We start from the raw sequence: 16209 nt of genomic DNA, 5'->3' as shown, positions 1-16209 counted from the left end.
ATCCCTTCCCAGCCTTGGTCCCCACAGGCCCTGCAACACCTGCAGGGGAGGTGGGGGGGAGGCGCCCCCAGGGTCTTGAAGCCCCACAGGACCCTCTGCCGTGTCCACCCACCCCATCTCACTATGCAATTCCAGCCCAAGCACCATTCTCTCCCTAGCCCGGACCCCTGCCCAGCCCCCCGTGGGAGGCCGGCAGGTAGCCTCCCTGGGCTCCAGTTGGGGGGCGGTTGCAGGGGCCAGCACCTTCTCTGGGGCTTTTTTGACCGAAATGGTTGTGCGCTGTACCACTTCCTTATACACAACATGCCACTCGATAAAATTTTGTTAAGACCCTCACCCTCCCAGGTCCTCTCCTGGCCCTTGCACCCCACCCCCACCGTGTGATTTAGGGCCCTAAGCGGGAAGGGGGAACTGAGGTCCGAACCACTCGGCATCTTCCTCCAGCATCTTCCTCCAACCTCCCTAGGGCCATGGCCGTATGTGCTGTCGCTGTGTTTTTTATTTTTATTTTTTGTTTGTTTTTTAACTGGGTTTGGGGTTTGATTTTTGTTTCTCTGGGGCTTTATTTTCTTGGCAGATAACTAAAAATCTCGTCAATGTAATTTCTGTGGTTTCTATTCAGCTTGAGTTTCATGTTTTAAAATAAACAAATTTTAAAAAACGGCTCTTTTCCTGCCTTGATTTGGCTCCTGCCAGGTCCTGGGGACAGTGTGGTCGCGTGCTGGGTAGCTGAGAGACGCCCTAAGGTGGTGGGGAGGCCCAGTTCGCCAGAGGGGAATAGGGTTAGAAGGGGGGAACCTACCAGAGAGTCCCGGGGAGGGGGTGGTTGGGTTGCTGGATGGGCCAGAGCAGTCGTCTTGAGATTCTAAAGGCCTCTCTTTGCGGTCTGGACGTGCCCTGGAGCGGCCGGGGATGCCCGTGCGGAGTACCCTTCGGTCGCCTGCGGAGCGGATAGGCCTGGCCCTGGGCAGGGGTGTTGGAGGCAGCCAGGTCGGAGCAACGTCAGGTGCTGGGGAGGAGCGTGTCCTGGGCCTCTGCTGTGGGTGCACCTCCAGTCACTGGCCTCCCCAGGTGGGACGGTGGCGGGGAAAGGAGGGAAGGAGACCCGGAGTGCGCTGGGAGGCCGGCAGGGCCCCGCCCGCAACCAACCTCGCACCCAGTTGCCCACCCAAAGCGAGGACCCAGGTGTCTACTCGCCCTGCAGCAGCCCAGCCAATGAGAAGCCGCCTCTCGGGTGTCCTCCAATGGGCTCCCGTCGGGGACAGCCCACCCCCCGCCCCGCCATATATAAACAGGCTCCGCCCCTTGGCTCTGGGCGTGTTTGCTGTTCCGCCTCAGGTGTGGGTCCTTGTTGCGGCGTCCACCCCAGCGAGCTCGCTTCGCCGCTGGGAAAACCGGCTGCTTTATTTTTAAGGTTAGCTGTCATTCTTGTCCTCATCTGAGGAATGGACTCTGGAAGGCGCCGCATGATCCCGCGCGCAGCTCTGGAGGGTTGCTGGTGAGCTCACTTCCCTCACAGGGGGATCGGAGCCCCGCGGAACTGGGAGGACGCGCCCTTTGACCAGGAAAGCCTAGGTCTCCAACGCCCGGGGCCCAGGTGGCCGAGGCCCCTGCAGAGCCCCGTGGAAGACACGAGGCTCTGGCGGCGTTGCTGTGAGCGCAGGGGTTGGGAAGGGGCTCTCTGGGCTAGAGGGCACACCCACGGCCTCGGGTCTCCAGCCCCTGACCTATCCGGCTCCGGGGGCAGGGGTCCCAGAACTGGTCAGCCCTGAAGAGCGGACGCTGAGTGCCGAGGGGTGGAGACATCGGAGGCTTCTAGGGTGCCAGGTAGTAAGGAGAGTGAACTGGGGACCTGGGACTAAGGAACCCAAAAGGCAGGAGAGCCCCAGGAGGGAAAGAACCCAGGCACTCCCCACCCTTCTTGGACCTCAATTTCCCTGTCAGGGAGGGCACAGTGACATCCTAGTTCTAGAAGTGGCCCCATTCCTTGGTTCACAGCCCCTCCATCTTCCTGACCTTCCCACCTCACTCTCCTAAGAACCTCTGTGATTGCACTGGACCAACCTGGATAGTCCAGGGTAATAATCTTCCTGTCTTGAGGTTCTTCATTTACTCACATCTACAAGTCCCCTTTGCCATGAAGGTGACCTATTCATCGGTTGGGGAGGTGAAGATGTGAACATCTTCGGGGGTTACTCTTTTGGCCCACGAGGGAAGCAGGTTTTGATATCTGGGTAGAGAAAACAGCCAGTGCAAAGGTCCTGAGGCAGATACATGCCTGGTGTGTTCACACAAGGAAGCGAGGGTCGCTGGAGTGGACAGCAGAGAAGAGTGGTCTGAGAGGAAGCAGAGGACTAAGGATCCCAAAGGGCCTGTGGGTCTCGTAAGGCCTGGGAGACGGGCTCTGTGAGAGGCGGGAACCGTGGGGCCTCTGAGCGGACTGACAGCCCCTCACCTTTGTTTTAGCAGGATGGCCCTAGCTGGTGAGTCAGGAAGGGAGCCAGGGCAGAAGCAGGAGAGCAGATAGGGGGCCTGGGCCATGGTGCAGGCTAGAGCTAAGGGCAGCCCAGGCACGGTGCTAGCCAGCCGAGGAGTGGTGAGTCCCGGGTTCTGGAAGAAATGCCATCAGCGCTTCCTGGCACCCTGTGTGGGGGTGTGGGGTTTGCCTGTGGCCATGGCGGGGTGGGAGGGTCTGTCATCATAAATGGAGATTGGCAGCTGGGGTGGGAGCAGGTTTGGGATCAGGGGGTCAGTGGTCCGCTTTTAGACATGTTGAACCTAAGATGTCTTTGGACAAGAGTGTCTGGGACCAACAGTGGTGTTCCTGAGACCAAGAAGGGCGGGACTCAGGTCACAGTGGGGGTGGGTGGCTGCCATAGACAGGAGCGTGACCCCCCTGCTGGCCTAGTGGTCCGAGCATTTGGGCAGCCATGGGTGGGGGTTGTCTCAGGAGTTATGGAGGCCGGAGGAAGTGGTGGGGGCTGGGGGCAGAGAAAGTGCAGCCCCCTGCCCTGGGGCTGTGGGAGAGCCAGAGAGCAGGGACAAAGTGGGGACAGGAGATTCCCCAAAGGCCCAAGGCTCCATCTGGAACTCAGGGTGAGACTCCCCGGAGGGCAGTGTTTCTGTCCAGCTGACCAGGTGCAGAGGGCAGGTGCAGGAGGTCAGAGACCAGAGGCTTGACTGAGAGAGGATGAGGAACCAAGGGACCAAGGGAGGTGAAAGTGAGTTCACGGGCCTGACTGGACCTGGGACTTCAAGCAGGGGTGGGCGAGCCCGTGAGGTGTGAGGGGGCTGGGGGGGTCCAGCAGAGTCAGGAAATGGGAGGGAGGGAGGTGGAGGCAGAGTGGGGTCATGGGGCAGGCAACATCTGGGGACTGACTACGCAGTGGGGACCAAGGAGGCAGGGCTGGGGCCAAGGAGGCCAAAGGTGTAGGAAGGATCACAGACAGCAAAGACCAGAAGTGGATGCAAGAGCCATGTGACAGCGCCTGTGAGCCAGGAGCCAACAGACCCCGGGAGGAGGGGCCCTCGATAACCCCTTGAGGGGAGGGGAAGCAGGTGCTGTGATCCCAACCCTGGGAGGTCAGGGAGGAGGAGGGTGCGTCCAGTGGTGCAAAGAGCATTTTCAGGAGCAAGGCAGACGGATGTCCAGCAGGGGGCGCTGGGTCCTCAGAGGACGGGAGATGTGGGAGGTGGCGGGGGAACCTGGCCTGGAGCTCAGAACATTCTGCCTTCCCAGCAGTTCCCCTGACGGAAGTGCTGCTGGTCTGGGGCTCACTGTGGCTCTGCTGAGTGGCGGACCCAACGATCCCACCAGGACAGGCCATGAGGACATGCACTGGCCAGCCCCGCATCAGCGCGTGGGATGGCAGCCTTGCTGCCCACGGCAAGAGTTTGCCTCTTGACCTTACATGGGTTACGTGAACCATATACTGGTAAGAATTTTCAGGTTCCTGATGTGAACATTGGAGGGCAGGAATGGGGCTTGCCCCAGGATGCGGGTGGGTCCTGGGGAAGGTCAGTTTGGGCAGGGCAAGAAACCACCAGCTCTCACTAGGACCCAGCTGGATTGCACCTGAGTAGGGGTGGTTCCAGAAGCCTGTGCAGGGCCAGTAGGGGGAATGTGGGGGCAGAGCAGCCCCAGCCCTAAGCTCCCAACTCTATGCTGACATGACCTCGAGCACCTCGAGGGAGCTGACAGGAGCCCCCCAGGCCCCTAGATTCCTCCTAGTGATGGACCAAGTGCTGGGCTCAGAAGGGGCTCTGGCAGGGGGGGGTCACCTCTAAGAACATTCTGGGCCTGGGCAGCAGCAGTATAGTCCAGTTGGTCTGACAAAAAGATGGGGCGGGCCCTGGTCATCCCCCTACCCCCTCAGCCTGGGTCCAGCTGGGGCAGGACGGGCTGAAACCCCCAGAGGGAAGGGAGCCCTCGGACAAGCCCCGGTTGCCTGCGGGTAGTCTGGGCCAGGTCACAGAAGGGTTGTGACCCAGTCCCCTGCTGTCCTCCTCCCTCCCAGGCTTCCAGGCATCCCGGGGCCATCCCACCGCTGCAGTTTGCCCAGGGCTGTGCTGAGACCCAGACCGCAGCCTCCCCCACCCGCTCGGTCAAGCCTTCCTTTCCAGCTGCTGCTCCAGAAACCCATCTGAGGTCCGGGTTAAGTCAGACGGCTGGGATGGCCCCAGGTGGAGGGAGGTGTGTTTAAACTGAGCAGGGAGGACACACACCCCGCCCCACTCAGTCCCTCCTGAACCTGGCTCTGCATTCAGCCACCAGGCAACACGGGGCGGGGGGCTCCCAGCAGCCCCCATGTTGCTGTGTTACTCCTTCTCTGGAAAGCCCACAGACAATGGGCAGTTTGGGAGGGGCTGGGCAGCCCAGTAGGCCAGCCACTAGCCCAGGGGGAGGGCAGGCAGGGGCAGGACAATCCTCAGTCCTGCCCTGGGGGCAAAGAGAGGTCAGTGCTTCTGCTGTGACTCATCTTAGGGGAGGGCCCCTTCCTCACCCCGCTGAGGGCAGCAGTTAGGAGGAATCAGGCTGCCCAGTTCCCAGAAGGTTCTCCTGGACCTGCTTCCCCTTCTGAGGAGGAACTGACCTCCCTGGCCTTCTCCTTGGGAAGAGGGAAGGGCCCCTGGTGCTTGTTGCCACTCTGGGACACCTCCCAGGTCCAGAGCCCTAGGGGCTCATTTATGCCATTCTCCGATGAAGGTCACGACTCCTCCGAGGGCCCAGTGCCTCCTCCCCACAGGGGACAGTCTGGACCAGTGGTGCTGACCACGTACATACATCCCCAGCTCTGGGGCAGCCTCCACCTGTCCCTGTGAGGGCTGCCAAGCCACGTTGTGTGCCTCAGGGCCACCAGCTCTGCAGGGAGGCTGGGGCCCTGGGTCTACCCTGGAGCAAGGCCAGAAGGCTCCTCTGATCACCCCGGGTGACGCTGGTCTCTGCCTGCAGGTGACTGGCCCCCCCCACCCCCGCCCCAGCAGCTCCCTTAACCCAACATGTCAGCGAGGATGACCTCTGCCCCGTCAGCTGAGATGTGGTGCCGATGGGGTGCCCTCCGGACAGGGATCGGGCTGAGATGCTGAGGGCTCCTCCTTCACCACCCCCCAACCCCGTCCCAGTCACTGCCAGTCACTGCCCACATCCCCCGGGCAGCTGCTCCCTCCCAGCCCTTCTGCAAACCACTCTGCTGACTCAGGGCTGCACAAGGCCAAGGTGTGGGGTCAGGCCCCATCCAGTTGCCCCAGGCCCAAGGAGCTACCAGCAAGGGGCGGGGGGCATCCCTGACTCCACGCTGCATCTGGGGGTGCTGAGTATGTGAGCAAGGAGCTCGTGGGCATGGAACTGGCATTACGTCCCTGACAGGTCAGGGGTGGGGGAAGGAGGCCCTTGGCGAGCGCCTGTCTTTATTCCGACATGCTGAGAAGGCTCATCGTGGAGCAGAGCGGCCAGCGTGCATGGCCCTGGGAGCCTGGAGGCCAGGAGGAGAGCGGGCACCGCGTGAGGAAGAAGGAACACAGCTCCCCCCACCCCAGATGGTGGCGTTGAGGGATGTCCCCAGCTGAGGCGGCAGCAGCTCCTGCCCATCCCTGCCGCCCACCAAGGCTGCATTCGAGGAGGAAGCGGCATGGAGGAGCAGACAGAAGACAAGGTCAGTGTGAATCCTTGCCCAGCCTCCTGGGGGCCCAGCTCTGGGACCGGTCCAGCCATGCAGCCCCTTCATGGAGGAGAGTGTGGGGTCCCTGGCACAAGGGGAGGCCAGGATCCAAGACCAGCAGGCCTGAGTTTGAGCGCTTGATCACCCCCCGCCCCAGCCCAGGTCACTGACCTTGGCTGTCACTGGCTCTTGAGCCTTAGTTTTGCCATCTGCATCATGGGACAAGAATATGGCCTCTTGTGGGTTTGTGATGGGGCTGAAGCCAGATCAGGCTGGGCGACGGCGAGCCCCTGTCCCTCCTGCGGGGAAGCCTGGGTCTGCACAGGCGGACTGCTCCTCTGGGGAGACCTGTGGATCCAGCCACCCCCACCCCCGTCCCCTCCACGGTGCCCTGCGACCTGCCATGCCTCTCAGGCTCCTGCCAAGCTGTTCTTTAGACCCCCTCCTTTCCTTCCCCCACAGGAGCACACACAGGCCTCCAGGCCCCTGGGAGCCCCTTAGGGCAGACCTGCTTTCTCAGACCCAACTTCCAGCAAGATCAGGACCCCAGGGGGTTGCCCCAAAGAGCACCTTTATTCACAGCAAAGGACGTCACCATGGCAACCACACTTCAATTCCCTGAGAACTTTTCCATTATCCGTCGCTTTCCAAGCTCTGTCTTTGCAGAAAGAAAAACAGAAGACAAAACACACGCCACGGGCCCGGTGGGCCACACCGGGCCTGCGGGAGACAGGTAACGTGCAGGACGGGGCGCAGGCAGTCTGCACACAGGGACACATAAATACGCCGGGGGGCTAGGCTTTCCACCGCTTTGAACAACAAAGATTATCTCAAGTTTGGCTTCTGCTTTTTCTGATCCACAGAAAAGATAAAATAACACCCGCCCTGCCCCACCCCACCCCCCCGAAAAACAGACAAAAATACCCTTTTATCCACCCCCTTATGAAAAAAAAGCACAGTAAAAAATTACTGTCACAAATATTTACAGACACGCCCACTATGGGCGACATTCTCTCTGCTTCGAGAGATGAAATGCTCAGCTCTGTCTTCCCAACACGGGGAGACAAAGAAACCATGAGGACTGGGAAGACTACCCACCCAGGACGGTCAGGAGGGGAGCCCCTACTCCCCTCACCCCACAGCCACTAGGGACTTCATGGGGGCCAGAGGTGGTGCTGGCAGGACGCAGGTGCTGTCTGCTGTCCCTTGGAGTCCAGAGCCAGCAGGAACAGGGGACTTGGGCCACTCCTCCTAAACCCAGCTTCTTTCTGTGCACTGAGTGTGGCTCAGCTGTGCTGGGGGTTTGGAGGTGGGGGGTCCGGGATCTCCAGAGAAAGGGTCCCCCAGCCCCCAGCCTGCAACGAACAGGAAGGGAAAGGCACCTGCCTATCCCGGCAGAGCAGCCCCTGACCCCATGCTGCCCAGAGACCCCGCAATAATAAAACTGCCTGCAGGGTGACCTCTGCTGCCCATCCTGCTGGGATGGGGCTCAGGAGGCGGCGGCCCCGCGGAGCAGACAAGCAGCACGATCGCCTGCTCCTCAGCAGAGCGGAACTGCCCAGCAGCCTGCTCCGCGGACTGCACGTGGTGCGCACACGCAGGCACAGCCCTGGGGGAGTCTCGAATGCCAAGGCCAGGGCGGCTCTACAACGGGTCCCCGGGCCCTTTGGATACCAGGGGCGCCCGAGGACGGGGTTTCAACCATGGCTGCTAGAAGACGGCGGTGTGGGGACACCAGGGTGTGTCTGGGTACAGGTGGCAGTGGATGGAGCGGAACCTGTGGGGACAGAGGAGGGGGTGGGTCTGTGTGGGGAGGAGGTGCGGAGCCCCCATCTTCAGACCCCCACTGCACCCCCCCTTGGCCCCACGAGATGCCCCCACCCAGAGCATCCCCCTCACCCCAGCAGACCTCGCAACGCACTCCTCCGGCCCCAGCGCAACCCCCAGCGCCAGCAGACCCCCCAGGGCACCCCTCTGGCCCTAGCAGGCCCACCAGAGACCCCAACCCAGGGCATCCCCCGACCCCACCAGATGCTCCCACCCAGGGCATCCCCCTGGCCCAAGCAGACCAGCCCCAACAGACCGGACCCAGCAGACTGGCCCCAGCAGAACCCCAAACCTAGGGCAACCTCCTGACCCCAGCAGACCTGCCCCAGCAGACCCCTCTCCACAGCACCCCTCTGGCCTCAGCAGACCCTTGGGGGACCCGATGTCAGGCCCAGCCTCTCTCTGGGCCTGCTTCCTCACCTGGATGGGTCAGCCTCCACCGAGAATGGCCCCTTCATGTGGATGGCATTCCGCTTACTCTCAAACATGCCATAGCTGAGGGTCACCTGGGGGGGGGGGGTTGGGCAGGTGAGACCAGGAGAGACCCCCATACCCCCAGCTCTGTCCATGGCTTTCTATGGGGCTCTGTGCAAGGGGACAGCCTTGCCTTCCGCCCTCCCCAGACCAGGAAGGAAGGCCTCAGTCCCGGGCTTCGGGCTTCGTGGGGCTGGGCGTGTGTGGTACAACCCACCTGTTATGCAGAACCGAGGAATGAAGTCTAGGGTAGGGGCTTCAGCAAAGGCTAGCGGAGTCACCAGCTGGGGCCAAGAGAGGCCCCAAATGGCACAGAGTAGGTGTGACCCCCAGGATTGGAGCAGGGTCCCGCCTGTGGGGTTGGGTGTCTGAGGGACAGCCAACAGTGGGGCCCTTCCTGACTTCCCGGTTTAAAACAGTGACTCCCCTCTCCCCCTCCCCCAACTCCACTTGGTTCCCTGCGGCCCGGGAGGCGCACCTGCTCGTGGAGCTCGGAGGCGGGCACCTGCTGCAGGTTCTCCAGGTGGGAGTGGAAGAGCCCGCTGCGGATGAGCGGCACGCCCAGCAGGGCCTCCACGATGTAGCCGATGGTGCAGTCATCCGGCAGGCGGATCCGCTCGGCTGTGCTCATGAAGTGGCCCCTGCTGCAGGGGGAGAGGGCCCGACAGCTGAGCAAGGGTGGCGCTGGCGGCCCACAGGGAGCTCACTTGGATGCAGCCACAGACAGGCAGAACCCCGCCTGGGATGAAGGAGCACAATCTTCGGAGGGGAGGGGACCAGAACACCAACAGGCCGGCCTGCAGCGGCTCCGACCCTCCCAGAGCCCCTGCACAGCGCCCTCCTCTGAACTGGCCTGATAATTTAGAGCTGGGGTTACCCAGCCTGCACAGAAAGGAATCCTGCCCCTGCCCAATGGTAGCTGGGTCTGGCACCTGGCAGGTGGGAAGCCAGCAGAGGTAGAGGTACAGGTGTGTGTGTATGGGGGGGGAACACCGTGACTCAGCCCACCTGGGCATGGGAGGCTGGGGACACCCGTTGCTGGGCAGGGACCCCAGGGCACTCACCTGGCCCATGGGCTCATCTTCAGGGCCAGCCCACGGCTGATGCAGAAGCCAGCCCCGCCGGTGGCAAACCAGAAGTGGACGGGGCGCTGCGGGAGGGGAGCACAGTGAGACCCTCGCCCGAGGTCCCGGGGACCCCTTCGGCCCCCTGCCCACCTGGCTCGGGCCCCTGAGGGCGGAGCACGCACCATCTTGTTCTCGCTGACCCTCTCCGTGGCCTGGATGGGCCTGTCCAGACTGGGCTTGCCGATGTACACGTCCTGCGTGTGCGGGTAGCTGGCCAGCAGCCGCAGCAGAGCCCGCACGTTGACGTAGTTGTCGTCGTCCACGTGGCAGAACCACCTGCAGAGAGGGCCAGGGCGTCAAGGGTGGGAGGCTGCGGGGGAGGGGACCCCCAGGGGAGGGGGCGCGCTCCTCTGGCCGCACTCACTTCCTCCCTGATTCGATGAAGTGGTCGAACTCCACGGCCATCTTGCAGGACAGCGCCTGGCGGCTGTGGGCAGCTGAGCAGTTGGTATTGACCACGTGGCCTGGGAGCAAGGGAGGGGCTGTGAGCGGGTCTGAGCTGGCCCGTGAGAGCAGAGCAGGGTGGAGCAGACCACTGTCCCAGGGCGCCCTGGGTCCGAGCTGTGCCCTGCAGCGGCCTCCTCCCGCTGCCCCCCTCCCCGGCCCAGGGCCCACGGCCTAGTGATCACAGCAGCACACCCCCCCAGCCCAACCCCCTCCAGGGCAACCCCGGCCCGCCCCTGCCCATTCAGGCGGCTTTTTCCCAGCACCGGCCACCTGTTGCCGCCACATCAGCTCAAAGGGGCCTGGGAGCTGAAAGGACTTCATTTGCATGAGAATTGTGTGCCCCCCCCAGTGGCGGGGCGGGGCATGAGCAAACCGGTTGAGTAAAGGGCCTTCTCTGGCCCGTGGCCTCCAAGACCTCTCTGCAGGGGACTGGGGTGGGGACAGTTCTTCCCAGGAGTGGAGCCCTCCCCACCCCGGCCTCCCCAAGTCCAGGGCTCACCCGTGCGCCTGGCCAGGGCTTCATCATCCCCGTCGGTGAAAATGAACGTCTGGAAGGAGAAACGTGGCCTTGAACAGGCAGCTCTCTGTCCCCCAGTCCCGAGGCCACCGAGGGGGTGCAGAGCCAGGCACTCTGGGGCTTCAGGAACTCCAACTAGTCATGCCCACTCTCCACCCTTTCGTGGGCCTCAATTTCCCCAGGTACACAGAGTGGGTCTCAAGTGCCCAGCCTAAGCAGAAGTGGGCAGAACTCCTGCAGGCCCTACCCTGCCATCGACAGCTGGGCCCAAGGTCGCCTGGCGGCTGTGCCGGCACGAGCCAGGTGGGGCACCCCGCCCACCCGCCAGGTAACCGGCTCCTGGCGCCCGGCGCACCTGGCAGGGCACACACCCTTATTGACATAGCGCGCAGCCTGTGGGAGGGGGCAGAAGGCCGTGGGGGTGGGGGGGCAGACGGAGGAGGTCGGCTTTGGGAAGCCAAGTCTCAATCAGTCAGGGACAAAGGCCTCTGCTGGGCGGCTGCCAAGCCCCGGCGGACAAAGGGCCCGGAGGGAGGATGAATCACCAGGCATTGTCCGCCGGCTTTGTCTCAGGCCACGCAGCGAGGGACGCCGGGCTGGCCTTAACTCGGCCGCGTTAAGCAGGAGTGGCCGTGCGGCCCATTACCATACAGCTGGCCTGGTTAACTGGGCCGGGCCGGGCGAAGGGTCCGCTGGGCAGGGGTGGGGCCACAGCACTGCAGCCCTCAGAGCTGGGCCCCCATGCCCCCGGCACTGTGACCAGTAGGCCGGCGAGGTCACCTTGTCTGAGCCTAAGAAAGCACCGCTGTTCTCAGGAGGCTCCAACAGGCAGGAGGGTTGAGGCGGGAAACTGCGGATGCCCCAGCCCCCCTGAGGCCCAGCACCACACACACCCCCGCCCGCCACTGCTCAGGCAAGGAAATCCAGGTGGGCAGACAGTCCTTGCCCAAGGCCACATCAAGGTTCTACCTGTGCCAGCACAGGGCCACCCCTGCCAGGATCGCTCTGAGGAAGTGGTTGGGGGGGATGCGGGGCGGGGCCAGGAGCTGCCGGCACCCGCCTGGGCCCGTCAGCACACGGGGAGGAATGTTCCTTCCTCTGCCTGGCCCGCCCAGCGCGTGCCACCCAGCGCACCCAGGCAAGGCTGAATGCAAACCCTGGGGCCTGGTGGGGGGCGGGTACTCTGAGCACAGGCAGCAGGAGACCCCCCACCCACATCCATGCCCACCAGACCTCAATTTCCTTTTACGGGTCCAAGGGAGGATCCAGCACGTGCAAGCCCAGAGCACAGTTCATACCGGGGAACCGGGGAGACCCACCTGGGGTCCCCACCCTCCTTCGGGCAGCCCTGGCTCCTTAGCCATCCTGACCCCAGACTGGAGCACACACGCAGGTGAAGCCATAAGCTGCTGATCACAGGCTTAGCATAGAGAAGGAACAGGCCCCGTGGACACCCTCTCCATACACGCACCCCCTCCTTCCAGAACCCTGCAGGCACCCCAAGGCAGCCCGCACGCACGGACTCGCACCCAGCCCCCCACCCACTCCTCAGCCTCGCAGCCCAGGAATGCTGTGGGAGGCTGAGGCTGGCCAGTGCAGACGCGCCACTGCCGTCGCTGGATTAAAAGGAAAATGCTTTCTTAATGAGATCAAGCGGGGCCTGTTCTCCCGCGCTTTGGTGGTGCCCTAAAAACCCAGCCCAAGGCTATGGAGATTAAAGTCACCTTTGTTCGGCTAGGGGAAGAGCCAAGCCGGCCGCCTGGAGAGGAGTGCGAGGCAGGGTGGGGCTGTGAGGGTACAGAGCGCCTGGCCTCCCTTATCAGAGCAACCAGCAGAGGAGGTGACAGGCTGCCTGGTGGTTCAGGGCCTCGGTATCCCCCTCTGTCAAATGGGCATCACAAAAACTCATCTGTACCCAGAGCAAAGCACTGCGACCCCCTCCCTTCTTTGGTCTCCCTAACAGCCCCGAGAGGCGGGCACCATTACTACCTGAGTGGACAGTGAGGACACTGGGGACCAGAGAGGGGCGGCCTCCAGCCTGTGGTCATAGCACCTTCCGGGGCCTGAAACCCCTCCCGCTCCCACCCTCCCACCACCACAGCCTCCTCCCCACTTCCCCAACGATGGGGCTGGAGGAGGAAGAGCAGGGCAGCAAGGGCGGCAGGGCTGGCCCAGAGCGGGCGGGGGTGTGGGGGGACACCCACAGGAAGCGGCATTGTTCCTGGAGCTGCGATTCAAAGAAACACAGGATGCCAAGCTCTCCCCCAGCAATTGTGGCCACTGTGGTGGCAGCCGCAGCAGCCTGGCCTGCTCCTGGGAGGGGTGGGGGAAGGCCAAAGGTCCAGCCCCTCATCCTGGACTTTGAGTACTGTCACAGTGTGGACCCTGTTGACCAACCCCCGCCCCTGCCTTCCCTCCTCCCCATCATCACCTTAATTGCTGGAAGTTTCTAACACAAGCCCCATGTCAGTACTGTCAGTCTAGCTCAAATGGCACCTCCTCCAGGAAGTCCCCCGACCCTCCACGTGGGTCAGATGCCCACTCTCAGCTTGTACAGTCTTTCTGGATTTCCCCCACCAAAGCCCTGACTCCTCTGCATCTCCTCCTCCATCAGACTGGGTCTGAATCACCACGCACAGGACTGGGAGAGGACGGCTCTTGGTCGGGATAGTTTCAGGGACCCCCTCCCCCCAACACGATGTGCAGGGCTCTGGCTTGCTGTGACACATGAGCTGATGCCCGGGGCAGACGCAGCCTCTCCTGGGTGGGTTTAGCCAGCAAGAAGGAAATCTGAGTGGCCCTTCAACAGGGACCTCGGAGCCCAGGGGAATGACAGACCCCCACCCCGACCCTGCGAAACTGCTGGGCTCATTCCCTCCACCTCCAGGTTTTGCTGGTCCCTGGCCAGAGATGAAGACACCAGGGGTCAGAAAGTCCTCAGGTCTGCCCAGGATTATCCACCTCGGCTGGGACTGGTACCCAAGACCCCTGGACCACATCCCTTCTGCTGGAGAATGCCCCCCAAATCCAAGATGAGAGGTGCTCAGAGCTGGTGGTGGCCCAGCAGGAGCTGAATGCTGCCAAAGGTCACCGGGCAGGGAGGCAGAGTCCTGGGGGGCAGGGTGCCGGGCTCCAGCCTGGTGCCCCACAAGGGCTGTCAGTCAGGGATGGGGGGGGCCCGTCGGCCCCCTCATCACCAGGCAACCTGAGTGGTCAGCACGCCAGTGGCGGTTCCCATGGAGCGCATAGCTGTGCACAAGAGGCCGGAGAAAGGGGCTTTGTTACCTTGCCCAAGCGGCCGGCGTGAGAGCCGCCGGGCGCTGGGAATCCTAACGGCCCGGCGGCCAAACAAAACCCATGGCCCCCGCCGCCCCCTCCCGCTGGCCTGCTGAGCCCCTGGGAAAGGGGATGCTGCTTTCCCAGGAAGCTGCCACGGGGCTCCCAGGGCCCTCTCCCCATACAGGAACCAGAGAGAACCCTTCCCCACCCCCCAGCCCCCATCATGACCTCACCAGAACCCTGCCCCAAAACAGGGCTCATCCACACCACCAGATCCCAGGCCGTGAGGTTTAAACAGTGAGGAAGAGGTGTGGGGTCCTTTCTGAACCCTCACCCCGGCCAAGGGTCTCTCAGCTTCACCACAAAGTCCCAATTAGTCCCTTGAATCTCCCAGCCCAGGGCTGTTCCCCCGCTGCCCCTCCTCTGGCAGGGTGCACACTGCCCCATCCCGCCCCAACCCAACCGTTCTGCTGCAGCCTCCAGGGAGATTTTCAAAGTGGGGTGTGTCTTCATTATGTGTAGGAAGCCAGTGTTCAACTAGGGTGCAGTGAGCACAAGATTCCAGGCTCTGAAGGAATCACAAGATTCCTCCCATGTTGTGGGGACACAGACCCCCAAAATCCAGCGCTCTCTTTGGAGACAGATTCTCCAGGACTCAACAACACACCCCAACTCCAAATTCTCTTTGACAATGACTTGTCCCCCATCCCATGGCAAAGACTCAGATGAGGGAGGGGACCAGCCCTCTGCTGGGGGTTCTAACCCCCCACTCCAACACTCAGGGAAGAGTCTTCCTCCCCAGGGCCCCAGGTGGATGCCCCACCAAGAATCTGCCTTGGGGGGAGGTTTGGGGACAACAGCACCTTCCTTAGTAAGGCACTCCAATAGTTGGTGGGGGGGGGGGACATCACGGAGAACACCAACACCAACCAAAGCAACAGCAGCTGGTCAACGCACACCATCCAGGGCTCTGGAAGTTGGATGGGCTCGGGTCCTCCTCTGACACTTCCACAAATTAATGGGAAGAGTGGCCGCATCAAGCAGACCCGGCTGGAAAGGGATGGACTGGCGTCGCTACCCTTAGATTTTCCTCGTAGCTGGACAGAGGTGCAGCCTGGCGCCCATCTGATACCGCCACCCGCAGCACAAGACGGCACTCCCCCTACCCCGCCGAGGCCGTGGGGGCTCACCATCTCCTTGTGGCGCGAGATCCAGGTCTCCAGCAGTAGGTCGAGGCGCGCGCGGTGAAACTTTCTAGTGGTCTTGACCGCGATGAAGACGTCGTGGGACGCCAGCGACTCGGCCGGGGCATGCGGCTGGCCGTCGGCGGGGCGGGGGGCGCCCCCGGGCGGTGGGCCCGCGTCTCTGCGCGCGCGGGTCAGCAGGCTGAAGTACTCGGACAGACTATGCACCTCGCGGGCGAGCGCAGCGGGGGCCACCGCCGCCTCCAGCCCGGGTGCGGGGGCCGCCCCCGCGGGGCCCGCCAGGCTGCGCAGCGCGCGCCGGCCGCGCTCGGCGGGCACAGGGGGCGGCGGCGGGTCGGCTGTGAGAACCAGCAGGCAGGCGAGCAGCGCGCCCGCCAGCGCCAGCAGCAGGCGTCGGCCGCAGCGCTTGAGCATGGTGGGGTGGCGGCCCCCGGCGCGCCCTGCCCGGTGCGCCCTGTCCTGCTCCGCACACCAGCGCCGAGTCTCTCGGCTCCCGCGGCGCGTTCAGCTGTCCACTGCCCGCGCCGGACGCTTTTAAAGTTCCCCCGCCGGACTCCGCCCCCGGTGGGCATGGTCCCCTGCTAATCCCCGCCCCTTCCGCGCGCTCACTGGCTACCAGGCCCTGGGGCGGGGCCTCGAGCGGGCCGCCCCCCCACCCCCGAGACTCGCAGCGCCCACGTGGGGCCGCCGCAGGGGTCTGGGAACCGCCCGGCGGGCGCCGTCGCCCCCGCCCCCTGTGAGCACGTGCATGCCCCGCCCCGCCCAGGTCGTCCCCCGCAGGCGGCCGAGGGGCGTGGGGCTTTCGGCCCCTCTCGCCCCGGTGGCCCCGAAGGGGAAACCAGGCTGGCCAGAGCCGGCGGGGGCCGCACGGGGCGTCTGGCACGCGGAAGGGCGCGCCCTCGGCGCGGTGACCGGGGTTCTGGCACGGGGACTTCGGGCTCCGCAGTCGCGCAGGAGACGTCCTCACTTCCTCGCCCGGCACTGCCCCTCCCCGTGCCCGGCGTCCTCCCCCTGGGGTGGTGCGTGCCAAGAAGAGGGGGCGGCGCCAGGGTGCACCCGAGCGCTCCGTCTAAGGCAGCGGTGATTAATACTGAGGAGGAGCTGAGCCCTCCGAGCAACGGGCAGGGACACGTGTTTCCACCGAGAAAGCACCTGTATTAAATTCCACCTTCAGC

At 63.6% G+C, this 16209-nt stretch overlaps 1 protein-coding gene and 1 long non-coding RNA gene across 6 annotated transcripts; one reads left to right on the top strand and one right to left on the bottom strand.

Annotated features, from left to right (window-relative positions):
• The first annotated feature begins 1339 nt into the window (after positions 1-1339).
• Positions 1340-7010, top strand: LOC309854538. 3 transcript variants are annotated; one of them, XR_014306288.1, is made up of 4 exons: positions 1340-1498; positions 3740-3935; positions 5929-6152; positions 6621-7010. It is a non-coding gene; the product is annotated as an uncharacterized lncRNA (long non-coding RNA). The 3 variants fall into 3 exon arrangements; XR_014306289.1 differs by having other exon boundaries at positions 1341-1498; positions 3743-3935; XR_014306290.1 differs by having other exon boundaries at positions 1352-1414; positions 3743-3935.
• LFNG (LFNG O-fucosylpeptide 3-beta-N-acetylglucosaminyltransferase) lies at positions 6713-15551 on the bottom strand. 3 transcript variants are annotated; one of them, XM_082713804.1, is made up of 8 exons: positions 15020-15551; positions 10533-10581; positions 9951-10050; positions 9709-9862; positions 9524-9609; positions 8938-9103; positions 8406-8491; positions 6713-7935 (listed from the first exon to the last, which is right to left on the bottom strand). In XM_082713804.1, the coding sequence occupies exons 1-8, from the start codon at positions 15446-15448 to the stop codon at positions 7869-7871; spliced, it is 1137 nt and encodes a 378-aa protein (XP_082569930.1). In that variant the 5' UTR covers positions 15449-15551; the 3' UTR covers positions 6713-7868. The 3 variants fall into 3 exon arrangements, with proteins under 3 accessions (XP_082569930.1, XP_082569931.1, XP_082569929.1); XM_082713805.1 differs by having other exon boundaries at positions 8938-9100; XM_082713803.1 differs by having other exon boundaries at positions 9524-9862.
• Between the last annotated feature and the right edge of the window lie 658 nt (positions 15552-16209).

This window comes from Mustela nivalis (assembly GCF_964662115.1).
Source record: "Mustela nivalis genome assembly, chromosome: 19".
NCBI classification, from domain to species: Eukaryota; Metazoa; Chordata; class Mammalia; order Carnivora; family Mustelidae; genus Mustela; species Mustela nivalis.
This window is presented reverse-complemented; position numbering and strand designations above follow the sequence as displayed.

What these genes read in the sequence shown, in the direction of transcription:
- LFNG (XM_082713803.1), bottom strand. Translation starts at nt 15,448, where the DNA reads ATGCTCAAGCGCTGCGGCCGACGCCTGCTGCTGGCGCTGGCGGGCGCG. An exon ending in TCTCGCGCCACAAGGAGATG is followed by an intron (nt 10,582 to 15,019) that starts GTGAGCCCCCAC and finishes TTCTCCTTCCAG; the next exon opens with ACGTTCATTTTCACCGACGG. An exon ending in CCTCCGAGCTCCACGAGCAG is followed by an intron (nt 8,492 to 8,937) that starts GTGCGCCTCCCG and finishes CCCCCCCCCCAG; the next exon opens with GTGACCCTCAGCTATGGCAT.